General features: G+C 43.6%; 1 protein-coding gene across 3 annotated transcripts in view; it reads left to right on the forward strand.

The window, feature by feature from the left end:
* The window catches only part of LOC146546194 (MAM domain-containing glycosylphosphatidylinositol anchor protein 2-like), a 154,683-nt gene that overhangs the window by 100,601 nt on the left and 39,487 nt on the right, over positions 1-14,595 (forward strand). For all 3 annotated transcript variants that reach the window (XR_014891017.1, XM_085266636.1, XM_085266635.1), the window contains exons 9-11: positions 800-1,072; positions 7,511-7,659; positions 12,821-12,998. Coding sequence is in view for 2 of the 3 variants with exons in the window: in XM_085266636.1 (XP_085122762.1) it covers positions 800-1,072; positions 7,511-7,659; positions 12,821-12,998 (600 nt within the window). In the remaining variant the exon portion in view is untranslated. The remainder of the gene's footprint in view (positions 1-799; positions 1,073-7,510; positions 7,660-12,820; positions 12,999-14,595) is intronic.

The following is a 14,595-nucleotide window of genomic DNA, read 5'->3' on the forward strand; positions in this document are numbered from 1 at the left end:
GGTACAATAAGAAATGAGGAAGTGGCACCGTGGCTTCAGGGCTTTTTCCAGTGAAACCACGGTGGCGCTCGCTTCAGTTTTACTGAATAACAAAGTCCATTTGTAAATCTCGGCCCTGTTAGAAGCCAAAAGGACCAGGAAATGCTTACCTACCTTCCCATTTACAGTACCATTGCAAACCCTATGAGCCGGGTCACTCCTCACTCATTACGCCACGTTTGAGTGCTTTTGTGCCACCTCCACCCGTCCTGACCACGAAAGTCAACTTGTTTTTCTTCTCTGAGACATTCGTGAGCTTTTACATCTTATTGGTTCTCTCCATCCTTCAGATGATGTTCCTGTCTGCAGAAAGGTCGCAGGACGGCTGCTGCAGCTGCTCTTTTCTTCTCTTTATTCCTTGTTTGGCATCAGGATGTTAATCTGTGAAGTGACACCTGCAATTCGGCTCAAAGCTTCTGTTAAAGTTCTGCTGGAGGGATTTAAAAACACAGTGCACCTCAGCGGAGCACCGCAGCACCAACGCACATCTGAGTTTAAATCCTATAAATATGTAAGAGGCTATTTTCAAGCCATTCTGGCTTCATTAACAGTGAAGTGAACACAGCCCTGAGTAAGATCTGGATTTGTATGATTGAAGTGCAGGAAGTGATGCCATTTCTCCATTATTTTATTTATATATAATATTTATGCTGGTTTTCATTGTGTGAAGTTTGTAATATTGGTTAAAAACAAAAATGAGACCAAGTGAAGAAAGCCTGAAATCAGTAGTGTCAGAAACCTCCCTGGCTCTGTGTTGCAGTCCCTCCCGCCGTAGAGCCCGAGCACACGGAGATCCGTCAGGCCCTCGGCCGGGCGTTCAGCCTTACCTGCCGTCTGCTGCGAGCTCATCCGGCTCGCCTGCTGCGATATGAGTGGAAGCTGGGCACCCGCCTCCTGACTGTCGGACAGTTCAGTGACCAGAGAGACGACACGAACTACCACGTCAGAGCTTTGAACAGGGAGGGCTATGGCGAGTACACCTGTGACATCACCAACGAGGCCGGGGCAGGACGTTGCACGTTCCTGGTCACAGGTGAGCTTTATTATTTTTTGAGTTATTGCACTTTAGTCACTTTATATTTAACATGACCTGAGTCATCGTAGATTTTCCTGAATTGCTTGACTTGTTTAAAAAGTGAAGACATTTGACTAGAACTTGGTTCTCGGTGAGGTTTTCAGTGGACTTGGTACCTGTAGGTTTTGCTTATAATAACCAGTCCGCTGTAACTGTATGCCAGGCGTTTATTAGCAGCCAACATGAACGTCCGTACACTCGTAACAGGAAGTACACATAACATCTAAAGAGAACCACAGCGACACCTGCTGGAACTCTCCGTAACGGCAGCAACAGGAGGCAGTATGGACAAACATAACATTGCTGTTATCTACAGTACCTAATCTGAACATGTTGGCTTAGATAATGTGACCTGATCATATCTGGGACACGTCCCTGTTGATTATTGACCAATGGATGATTTAAGGCTGACTTTGTACTCGTCTGGAATGAGTTCAGACCTGACTTTTACGCGTCTTAATTTTCCAACGAGCTGCTGTCACTGACGACACGCTGCCTGTAGGAGTGCTGCAGTTCCCTACTCTACATGACCTCATTGTCAGCTTAATAAGAAAGGTGTAGCTGCCTTCATGACAGCATTGAAAATATTACTATAGGGATTTCTAAACAGTTTTATGTACCATAGTGTAATACAGCCCAAGGTTATTAGTCATAAGTGGTTTAAGAAGCCTTATGTCGGACACTTGATGTGAGCCTGACACCTCCTGCTGCTCTGTAAGATCAGTTGGCCCACAGTCTGACAGCTCAGGAGGCAGAGCAGGTCAGCAGGTCAGCTGCTGATTGGAAGGTTGGTGGTTTGATCCCTGGCTCCCCCAGTTTGCATGCCAAATATCCATGATACTAACCCGACTTGCTCTCCACATCCATCGGAGTGGATGAATGATAGTTAGAAAAGCACTCAGTGCTTGTGTGAATGGGTGTGTATGGGGTTAATGCGCTTTGAGTACTCCAGGAGAGCTATATAAGAACTGTACTAGCATGCACTGAAACCAGTGAACCACTGAAACCAGTGAACCTATATACACCATTGTCACAGTAATCATAGGGGCACTTGATTGCAAGATTAACTAGTTAGCTGGTTAAATAAGGCATAGCAGGGTCCTGAGTGGAAACAAGTTCTCCATAACTGAGGCTCTGCCAGATGCTCACAGCTCCGGCCACCAGGCTGACGTGAGATACCAGAGAAGCTGAGGTCTGTTCTGAAAAGATCCATCCCATCCACGGTGCGCGCTCAGCTACAGGAGAATAACAGCAGCGAGTGTATTCCCATCCAGAGCTGAAATTGAGCAATTCTGGAAGAACATCTGAGAGAGAGAGGTGTCACATGACACTAACGGTGACTGGTGGACTAAAGGATGAGCCGGTCGCCATCACCAAAGCAGACAAGCGCAGAGCTGGACAGCAGCAGGACCTGACACGCTGAAGAAGCTAACAGCACTACATGTAGCACAAAGAAAGGGTCTGCTGACAGCGGGTACTCAGTCATGAAGGATCCTTTAGATTACTAATGTGTACACACACACATATATATATATATGTACACATGTGTGTGTGTGGAATGCTTAACTTAATAATTTTAGCAGTGTTTGTATCCCGAGCTTCAGATGTTTCAGTTTTTTTGTTGTTATGAGGATTTTATCTTAACGTGAGGAAACGAATAAAATCATAATTTCATGTAACTGAACAAGCATGGGGAGAGAAGGCAACATTTAATATGTTTAAAATGTTTTTTTAAACCTTTTGGGGTTTGAATCATGGTAACTCAGCTCGTTACGTTTTCAACAAATACGTATCAACTTTTGTGGAAAATAAAAGAGAAGGCGTCGGACGAGTAATCCATCTCTTTAATTACACAGGTCTGGTTTTGTCTCACGTGAATTTGGAGTTGTTGTTGACTTCCAGGCTGAACCGACTCTGCGGGTTTCAGTCTCTGAGTCCACTTGTGTCTGCGTCTTCTCTGAAAGCTCCCCTGCAGAGGCACCCTGTCAGCGCCCAGAGACTTCCTGTAAAACCCGCCGCTGTGTTAAGCCTCTTATCAGGGCCGACCGCTGAGCAGCAGCGCGTTTTGCAGGCAGCAGCAGAAAGTGTTTAAAGAGTGGAGTTGTAAGCTCAGGATATAAAGATGATAGAAAATGGTGGTGATTATGCCAGACTTGTCATTTGCTGAGGTGAAGTTTGCGTTGTTAATCAGGTGTGAACACACTGGTGGCATTTTAAACCTTGCTCATCCTGCAGCGACCAATGAGACAGCGTAAAGCTTCAGAATAAAAGTGACAGAAGCAGACATGAAACTGTGAGACAAAGTGCCAACATGACGACTCGCCAGACGGTCTGACTGCTCCTCCCACCGTCAGACAGATGAAACAAACAGAATTTTAATAGGATGATTCATTTCTGTCTGTTGAAGTCACAACAGCAAAAGTCATTTTGTGTGTTTTTAAAGCCCTGATTTAAGTCTAACATAAATAATCTTGTTGTCACACAAGCAGAACACACACCATTGGTTTAAAACAGTCACGTAAAACACAAGAAAACATGAGACGTGAGAACACCAACACAGTGCTGTGCTGCTTCCTGTTGCATTTACTGTTAGTCTAATGGCATAAGGTCACAGAAGAGGGGCCTGAAAACTGAAGGCGCTGCCTCCCATTCTACTTTAAATACTCTAGGAACAACAGCAGGAGTGAAGTGCTCTAATGGGTGCATACAGGACTGTAAGGCCATCAAGGTTAGATGAGGCCTGATTATTCAGGACCTTGAAAAGAGATCATGGATGCCAACGGTCAAACCAAACAAGTCAAAAGCTGTGGCTACCAAACAAATGAGACTGCAGCCACTGTCCCTGGATCAACCGTCAAGTAAGGCAAGGAGCTGCTGATCATTTCAGTTGTGCAGGGAGGGTCTATGGAACGCCAGGACTGCCATAATGAATTAATTAAATACACCATTAAATAATTAATTAAATGTGGCAATAATGAATTAAAATTGGAATTAATTAATTAAATAAATAGTTATGACACATGTAATTAATTAATTATTGACACATTTAATTAATTATTTATGTATTTCACATTTTAATTAATTATTGACACATTTCATTAATTATTGACACATTTAATTAATTATTTAATGATATATTTATTTATTTCATTTTGGCAGTCCTGACGCCTGGCTCTCATCATGAAATAATTTTATCTGTCAGCCTCACCCATCAAACTCAGGGGGCGGGGTTAACGCTGATCGAGTCAAAACCATTGCTTTGGCCTGGTGGCCATTGTTTCTAGCACACAACAACCGGCATGTGGAAGCTAACAGAACTGAGCTTTGAAAAACCCTGTTTGTGTGTTACCAAATACCGTTTTAATATTTTTTTAGCCGAGAATGTAGTGGTTTAATCTTCATGTGTCTGGTCGGTTTGTCAAGATACAGCCTCTTTGCAAAAGTGCTTCGATGATGTCGGAGATGTCGTCCCAGTCTCACGGCAAAGCGTGGGATAGACTCGCTCGCCTCGCAAGCAATCCCACCGACAAAGCGCAGGCCCCGGTACACAGCTGTAGTAACCCCCGCTGACTTCTTTTACTGAGGTTATATTTATCGATGTTTTATTTCCTGAAGTTCTTATGTGTCCTACGTGTTTCAGTCGCCAATTCTGAATTATAACTAACATTAAAAACATGTTTAAGGAGGAGAGAGAGCAAATAAATCTGTTTAACATCTGATCTTTGGGTTTTTGTTCAGTAATCAGCGTGACCTGTGTATAAACACATAAAAGAGATAACGTTGGTGTTTCCGTCATGTAGTAACTGCTGGCTTTAACTGTACAAAGGTTGTTCGACACTATGAAACACATACAGACTTCATGATGTTCGGCTAATATTTTTATTGTGAATATTAATCATGCTGACCTCGCTCTGTACACCACGCAGCGAGGTCAGCATATCCACGATATCCTCAGCTCCATGAGTTAACACAGTTTCCCAGCTGACTATCTAACTGCCAACTATTCCAGAGACGTGAAAATATACAGCATAAAGAAAAGTGTAAGAGACTCAGCAGCAGATTAGAATAACAGTTATACATTTAATAAATCACCAAATGAATCCAAGAAACGAGCAAACCTGAGTTTGTGTTCCCTCAGCTGCAGACTCGCTGCTGTTTAAATGTTTGAAAAGGAAGATTAGATATAAAAAACATAGACTCAGTCTGCCTTCACATTTGATATGAGGCCAGCACGTATAGTGGCCTCAGCAGGCTATTACTGAAATACACGTGCTATATCATAAACTATGATATAAACAGGGAGGTCCTATTAACATGTTTAGTTTTAAAGGACACCTTCCTGCCTTTAGTCTCATTCATGAGCAGTATTCGTTTTCTTCTAACATCCAGAAGTCTGCACGATGTGTTTCATAGTTTGTAACAAGCCTTTGACAGGTAAACATAACATGACCGAAAAAGCAAAAAAAAAGAAAAAAAAAAGAGAGAGAGAGAGTGTTGACATAAGAAGAGAAAATGCTCTCAATTATGGAGACAGGCAAATGGTTCATTTATGTTTGATGTGTGTTTATTCCTCCCTAAATATCGTCGGTGGAGTTTGCCATGCACGTCAGATTTTCCTGCGCATTTTTATACCTCTGCCAACAGAGAGAGAAAAAAATCACATTCTAACAGACAGCTGGTGCTTAGAATACAGTTGAATAACTATTAAAAAACAGATGATATTTAGATGATAGTTCAGTCTAACACATGTGCCAGTGAACCATTAAACGTCTGTGAAACTATGCAGTTATGAAACGTAACTTTAACCTCAGCCAAACCGATTTGCTCAGTTGTAAATAAAACAGCGAAGTAAACGTGAGCCGACAGACAGAACCTGAGTGAATGAAGTCCAGCGTTTAACCACTGAGAGCTAAAACTCAGCTGAGGTTTCAAAGCTGTGTGCTGGTGATTGGACATCAGCCGCTGATAAAGCTGGCTCGCCTATAAAGTGCTCTGTAAGGAAACAAGCTCCAGCAGCTCTGCGCTCGGGGAAAATACTATATTTACTTATCTTGTGCAGTTAAACTGTGACTATCACCAGGTAACTAGGCGTGTTTCTTGAATTAGCAGCAGGTGTTAAACAGCTGACAGATGAGGAGGAGGATGCATGCAGGTAAACTGAGGGTCTGTTGAGCTGATCGCTGGTTTCGTGAGAAAAATGTCAGCTCGTTCTTTATGTTACAGAAGCACAGAGACACAAGACCAGGCGGAAAGAGACGATCGTTCGGTGAAAATGAGAATCTGCGAATGCAACATGTGGAACACGGAGAGTGGAATATGTAAACAAACCGGTTAACGTAACCCCCTGGGTGCACTCTGCATGCTAATTGTTAGCAGAGCTAGTGAAATCTCTGAAAACATCTGAGCACTTTTGCAAGCATGTTCTATGTTGACAACCTGACCAGACATACGGCGCGACATTCGCGGCTAAAACACTGTTAAAAGTGTAGCTGGTGACAGAAAAACTACACCACCACCATTGCTGCCTGTGATTTGATCTGCATTCTGGGATAACTGGCTGCCCCAAGTCTACACAAGCAATCGATTTTCTAGGATCGACCTGTTTTGACTTACTTTGCACGGCAACCAATCAAATGTTAGAGAAGCTGCATGGGCAGCGTTAACCCCGCCCCCTGAGTTTGATGGGTGAGGCTGACAGATAAAATTATTTCATGACGAGAGCCAGGCGCCAGGACTGCCAAAATGAAATAAATAAATATATCATTAAATAATTAATTAAATGTGTCAATAATTAATTAATTAAATGTGTCAATAATTAATTAAATGTGTCAATAATTAATTAAAATGTGAAATACATAAATAATTAATTAAATGTGTCAATAATTAATTAAAATGTGAAATACATAAATAATTAATTAAATGTGTCAATAATTAATTAATTACATGTGTCAATAATTAATTAAAATGTGAAATACATAAATAATTAATTAAATGTGTCAATAATTAATTAATTACATGTGTCATAACTATTTATTTAATTAATTAATTCCAATTTTAATTAATTATTGCCACATTTAATTAATTATTTAATGGTGTATTTAATTAATTCATTATGGCAGTCCTGGCGTTCCATAGCAAGTTGCTGAGAAAAGCAAGAGTTTTGCTAAACTGGCCAACAGCCTTGTTTTGGTTGGTAGTTCCACCATGCCAAGCATCGCCACACAAACACACAACAGCGAGTAATCTGCAGCCAAAGATATAAAAACGACCCATCGTAACACCAAGTGTCACACACTGAAAAACACGGTGACGACATTGTTTTCTATTCATGAGTGAAAAAGACATCCTGGACCTGTTTCCAGCCCTGTGTGACCTCTGACCCAACTGCCTCCTCAGGAAAAGCCAACCCTCCAGAGTTTTACTACGACACCTACAGCGCTCTGTGGCAGAGCAGGCCGCGAGTCTACGGCTTCAAGCTGCAGTGGACTCAGATGGAGCCGAACGCTGTGGATCGAATCCTGGCCTACAGACTCGGCATAAGGCAGGTCAGTGCAGCAGGTTTGTTATTTGAATGCAGCAATCAGTCGTCCCCACACATTTTGTTTGTCCGAACTCAGGGGAGGTTTTCCAGAGTTTATAAGGGTCTTTGAAATGTCTAAAATCCATCTATATGCACGTTAGACTTTACAGTTATGGATTATGAGACTTGCTTATAATCCATAACTGTGAAGTGAGTTATGAAGTTAGAAATATTTAATTGAAAAAGTCTGTTGTAACCACTGAGGACTGATTTGCTGACTTCCCCCAGGCTGTATTTACAAAGAGCACGGTGACCACATGTGAGGTGGGAGGAGATGTTTCAATCGGACACTAATTTACTGAAAAAGCCTTTTGCCTGTTTTTTGCACTTGATTCTGAAATGAACTGAGTGCACCGCAGCTTTTTAAACCACCCCTGAAACTAGCCATGCATACGAGGGGTGTTAGCATAGTTAGTAGACAGACTAACTATTCTAATAGCTGTGCTTCGAAGCAGCTTTGTGATTAAAGGAAAACAACCAGTGTGAAATTATAGCTTGCAAAGAAAAACATGCTTAAATTAGGAACTTTAAGTTGTCATGAGAAATAAGAAAACTACAACTCCACAAACTCGTGTCTGCCTTTGTGTTACTGTTCTAGATTCATGTACGTTGTTCCCAATCCCACTCTGGAATAACAACATTAACTTCCACAATGTCCGATGTCGTGGTGTCAGGATCATCTTCATATACTGTCTTATGTGTTTGATACAAGTCAAATATTAAGCACCTTCAGTGCGCCAGTAAAATAGAAAAGCACTGTATGAGAACCAGTTTACCATGTTACCAAAAATAAATAAATATGGTGATGTACTAGACAAGACAAGACGCTTCACCCGTTGCCTACTGGTGGTGGTCAGAGGGCCCGGTGGCGCCAGTGTCCGGCAGCCTCGCCTCTGTCAGTGCGCCCCAGGGCAGCTGTGGCTACAATGTAGCTGCCATCACCAGTGTGTGAATGGGTGTGAATGTGTGTAAAGCACTTTGGGGTCCTTAGGGACTAGTAAAGGCGCTATACAAATACAGGCCATTTACCATTTACTAGTTAGCTTTGCAAACAGGTGGTGTAGCAGCTAGCACTGACACCTTGCAGCCAGAGTCCTGGGTTTGAACCTGCCTTTGGCTTCTCTGTGTGGAGTTTGCATGTTACCCCATATGGGTTCTCCTCAAGCTACTCCAGCTTCTTCCCATAGATCAAAGACGCGCGTGCTAGGTTCCGCATTGGCTGCAGGATGAATATGGATGCAAGCGTATATGTCCTCTGTGTTAGTCCTTTGGTGGACCGGCAACCTCTCTCCCAGCCTCTTGTGGGCAAGACTCCAGCCCTCTGCGATCCCAGTTAAAATGGCATTAAGAAAATGGATGGACTGATAGTCACGTTAACTGATAGATGTCAACTAAAAAGTTGTTGTTTCTATACCTCGTTGTTCCTGCATGTGTTCTCTTGGTGTTCTTGCTCCATTAAGAACATCACAAAGTGCCATGCATGTAAGAAACTCCGTCCCGGGTCATCCGTGGATCGGGTTTCCTCCGAGGCGTGGGCACCTATCAGCAGAGATTGTCCATAACCTATAGAACTCAAAGGAATATTCTCAAGTAATAGTCAAATATGCCATTCAGCGTGTTAGTTACAGTGTCGGGAGTAGCTTGGGAGAACAAGGAAACAGACTGCTTCAGGTTGCCTTCCCAAACCAACTCAAAGTTTATTCATCAGACAACAGTTTATATAGAGGAAAAAGGTTCGTGTGTCAGCAGATTCTCAGTTCAGACCGGTACAGACCAAATAAGGAAGCGTCTTCCTGCCCTCTGAGCAGAGAAGTATCCTTTGTATAGTTTATCAGTTCAGCTACAATTTATGATTATCCCAGCGAAATACACTCCTAGACACAGAATACAGAGTTCTTTCATTAGTGAATTCTGAAACAAACCACCTGGCCTTTAACAAACCTTTCTCTAAGAGATAAAGAAGGGAGGATGGGAGTAAGGGAGTGATCTCTGTGGTGTTTTCAACCTTGAGGCACCAGCCTGTGATTCTTACACATCAATTCTTGGGTCACAGAGAAAGAGAAAAACAACTAGTAAATGGGCCTTATTGAGCAACAGTTTTCCTGTATAATATCACTATAAAACAATATCCTGTAAATGCTCCCATGGTGCTAAAATACATAACAATGCAGTTTGCAGCAGTGTGCTTAAAGCATGGGGAAACCAAACTGAAACATGCCTCTGCTTCTCTGTTCTTCTGTCCTCGTGGGGCCTGTAACAGACTTTTAGATCTTATGGGGCATTCAGTGTTTTCTCTATAGTTGATTTTACCCTGCAGAGTCACATGGAGGTAAAGCCCACAGTGACGGACCACATAGTGTATACGAGTGAGTGTGGGAGAGACAGAGAGTAGGTGGCAGTATTCCTCCTCCTTTCTCTCTGTCGGGCTTCACCTGCAGTGAAGCTCTGCTAAAAATCAGTGGTTGTGTAATTGTTGTAATTGCAGGTGATCTGTAGGGATTAACAAATATTAAAAGGACATTCATTCAGTTTTTAATGTTTTTAGAAGGTTTCAAAATTCTGGGAATATTTTCCCTGAAAGTTGATTGTGGATGTTTTCAGTGGGAGAAACGTTTCATCACTCGTCTAAGTGACGTCGTCAGCCTCAGCCGACCTTATAAACACTCAGGGCTGCATTTATTAACAGAGAAACACTGTTCCAGAAATATATACAGATCTCCAGCACTGTGGCTCCCGTGGCGATTCCCCTGAATCCCACAGTGTGAGTGTAGTGACTGTGGCTCCAACTTTCCCCGTGCTCCCAAACCGTGACTCCGATCCCTGGCGACACAAAGAAACACACATGTGGGCAAAGGTATCCACACTGGTGAGGTTTAGCAACACTGAGAAACACGGCCGTGCTAACCAGGGTTAACTCAACGATCCGGTGTTGACCAGAGCTGAGCCGCACTGCTAAATATGACGGTCATGAAGAAGGTCATCAGCACAGTTGACGTCTCCCGTATGTCCTGATGTATCAGAAGTTGGTAGTGATCCCGTACGTGTCAGGACTATCGGAGCAGCTGAGATGCATTTTCTCTAAACACCGGGTCTCTGTGGCTTTTAAACCCCAAAACACGCTGCACCAAAAACTGGTCCACCCCAAGGATCGGGTCCCTCGACACAAACAGAGTAACATAGTGTACGCTGTTGAGTGCAGGAGGATTGTCAGGATTTATACATCGGGGAAACCAAACAACCTCTGGCTAAGAGGACGCCACAACACAGAAGAGCCACCTCGTCAGGCCAGGACTCTGCAGTCTATTTACACCTACAGGCCAGTGGACACTCTTTCAATGATGAGGATGTAACATCCTGGACAGGGAGGAACGCTGGTTTGAGGGCGGAGTCAAGGAGGGAAAGACCATCTCTGAATGGAGGAGGGGCCTAAGGGTACATCTGTCACCATCTTACATGCTGTGATTGCAGCCATTCCCCACCTCTCTGTGAATGGGACTCATTGATCAGTGTTCATGACATTGTGTCTGTGAAGGTTCTCAGTCATCCAGCTCACCTGAAACTCTGGCTGATTGGGACCCACACCCAGTTTCACACCTTGGCTCAGGCGATCAGAGGATCATCAGGGGTCCTTTTGTCCCTCTGTGGGGGGAAACTCGCACTAGGTTTATATCTGGGACTCTCCACCATTTGACCTTAGAACTGAAGAAGCTTCTCGGATGAGAGGTGAAACGTCTTCAAGCAACTTAAAGAAGTCCAGACGCTTTTCTTTGCAAGCTCCTTTGGCTGTTCGTGACATTGTTCCTTCAGTGGGCTGGCTTCAGTCATTATGCAAATGTCCTGCTTATAAGGTTGGAAACCTGCAGTCAGCTGAGACCGAAGACGTCACCTGATGATGATGATGAAACGTTTCTCCCACTGAAACGTCCAGATGAACAGAATCAACCTTCTGGGATCTGCCTCCCTTAGTTTTCAGCTTCATATAATACACACTGATCACATGACTTGGTGTGCTTGGTATGGCAGAACAACACACACACACACACGTGTATGTACACACACACACACGTACACACACACACACACACACACACACACACACACACGTGTGGAAAATGTTCCTGCAGCACAGATTCCTGAAACTCTACCTGAGGTCCCTGCAGCAGCCTGGCATCATAAAATAAGGAGCAGGAGGAAGATGTGTTCCCATGGCAACTGGCTCGTCTTTTCATTCTGCAGAGCTGCTGAGAAACAGAGAAAAGGAGGAAGTGCTGATGGGGAGAAAAAAGTTATGAGGAGGCAAACAAAGTCGGGGAAGAAATATCAAAATGTTTAATTTGGGGGAAGGAAACTGAGAGATGACACAAATCAAGACACAACAATTTAAACACTTGTGCCTCAAGTATTCCCATACAGAAAATCACACCAAAGCAGAATTCAGAATTAATATTTAATTTATTCGTTGTACTGTACTGACTGCACATAATGAGGCACGATGGTGGTGTGGGAGGCACCATAGAGTGACAGATCAGTCACCTGTTTATGAGCCATTAAAGAGTCCATGTTAATAATCGTGTTATATCAAGCAGACTGAAGAACAGAAATGACCTATGACCTTCTGATACATGTTACATTTCTGCAGCACATGTTTTGTTCTTTGCAACATTGTAGCTCCTGTAACGTCCTGCAACAATGAGGTGTTGGTCATGCACCATAGACAGGCATGGATTAAGGAGAACCTGAAGATCTCATTGCATTGTGGTGAAGATCTGCATAATGTGATTTAAATTGGGTGATAGGAAACTGGCCTTAGTGGAATATGTGCTCAGTTACAGCTGCTCTAGTGCATCATGGAAACAAATATGGCAATAACGCTTCCACAATTTCTCATTCTGCCTCAGCTTAGAGTTTCTGCATAGCTGCTGCTTGTCGACATGCAGTCACGTGTTACGGTAAAGTTAGCCACAGTAGCTGCTTCAGGCTAACACGCAGAATGTTCCTGTTGTTGTTGCCCATTAAAAAACCAAATGAACATTTGGCACGCTGTGCTGAGTTTAGGCTGATCTGTCGAGTTAATCGAAATGAATGTGTTATTTGGATGAGTTGGAAAATCCCGCGTTTTGTTTCAGATGGGTCAGTCTCGCTGGTGGGAGCAGGAGATTCCCATGGAGGGAACCATCCAGAAGGGGGAGCTCTTGACCTACAACTTAACTGAACTCATCAAACCTGAATCCTACCTGGTCCGCCTGACACCCATCACCCGCTACGGGGAAGGAGACTCCACTGAGCGCATCATCACATACAGCGGTAGGCTGCCTCGTTTTCTATCGTTCAATCCCCGAACAAGAGCAGGTACACAAACACTGCCTCGCAAATCTTTCTGGAGGAATTTACACGCACAGCTGTTTGCAACGCTGCTTCAGATCACTGAGGTTCACGTTCATGCACAGCTCTCTTAAGGCTCGCGACAGTGTTTCAGGCTGGGTTGAGGTCTGTAACAAACCTCTTTTTTCCAGGTATTCTTTAGTAGATTTGCTGCATGATCATCGTCCTGCTGTATGATCTAAATTCAGCAAAACGTTACATGTGCTTTATATTGAAGGTAAAACCCTAAAATACAAAGCAAACAGAGAAAAAACCCAACAATCAACTCGATGCATGCTGGGTGCCAGTGGCACCACCATGCCTGATGTTGTGGGGACATGCTGTGTTTGGTTTTTGCCAGATACGGTGATGTACATTATGGCCACAGGACATGACAGAAGTCTTACGGTGTGTTCAGATGCAGCTTGGCAAACCAAAGCAGTGCTGCCATCTTCTTCTTAGAGAAACAAAGAAGCCTTCCAAGCAAACTGTACTTGCTAAGGGGTTTTGAATTTTACTGTCATGAACTTCAACATTTAACATGCTAACTGAGGCCTGTAGAGTCTGAGATGTAGCTCTTCATGCGCTGCAGCCATGGAGGCAGTTAAGTCATACAGGACTTTTCCTTCTCATCCCTGCCATACATCCGTGCTTCAGATCTCCATGAAGCTGGCCGTGGTGTTTCAGCGTCTAACGAAGACGCTGGTGGGCTTTCCATCACCCGATGAGTTTTTTTTCACTCATCTCTTTTCACTTCCTGTTTGTCTGTACACCGACATGTATTTAATCAGTGATATTGTTCGACTCTGGCCTTCTCTCTGGTTCTGTTTTAAGCCACTGATGAAACAGCCTGTAAAGTGATGTCAGGAAGCATGAGCTGATATGAGAAGGCCGGTCTCACAGAGGAGGGCTTCACAGGGCCGCTTAAATGCCTCAAATGTTGAATAATAATTTATATGTGTCGAATGACTTAAGATAACAAGACTTTTAGCTGGAAAGTTAACACTTCAGCTAAAAGTGCAAACAGTTGAAGTGTGACAGGAATCCTGGTGGAAAGTGCAGACAGGAGTCAAAGTCAACACAGAAACACGAGTGGAGTAAAATCAGGCTGACAGAGAAACAACCTGCTCACAGCAGGAGACGCTGATGCACACGTAAACATGACCTAGTCTGCTGCCTGATGAGGACTTTTGACTGTCAGCGAACATCCTGCCACCTCCAGATCACGATTTTACCTCTGTGCCACAAACACAACCATGATGGTAACTGCACTTTGTAATAATAATAATGATGGATTGTATTTATACAATGCCACTATTCATTCACTCTCACACACTGGTGAAGTTGTAGCCACAGCTGCCCTGGGGCAGACTGACAGAAGCCAGGCTGAGATATCGCGCCATCGGCTCCTCTGGCCAACACCAGTAGGCAACGGGTGAAGTGTCTTGCCCAAGGACACAACGACTGAGACTGTCCGAGCCGGGGCTCGAACCAGCAACCTTCCGATTACAAGACGAGCACCCGACTCTTGAGCCACGAT

The sequence above is a fragment of the Mchenga conophoros genome, unplaced genomic scaffold, assembly GCF_057382185.1.
Source record: "Mchenga conophoros isolate Kocher_MC1m ecotype Shallow Benthic unplaced genomic scaffold, M_conophoros_male_GT1.1 unmapped_scaffold_5, whole genome shotgun sequence".
In the NCBI taxonomy this organism is placed as follows: domain Eukaryota; kingdom Metazoa; phylum Chordata; class Actinopteri; order Cichliformes; family Cichlidae; genus Mchenga; species Mchenga conophoros.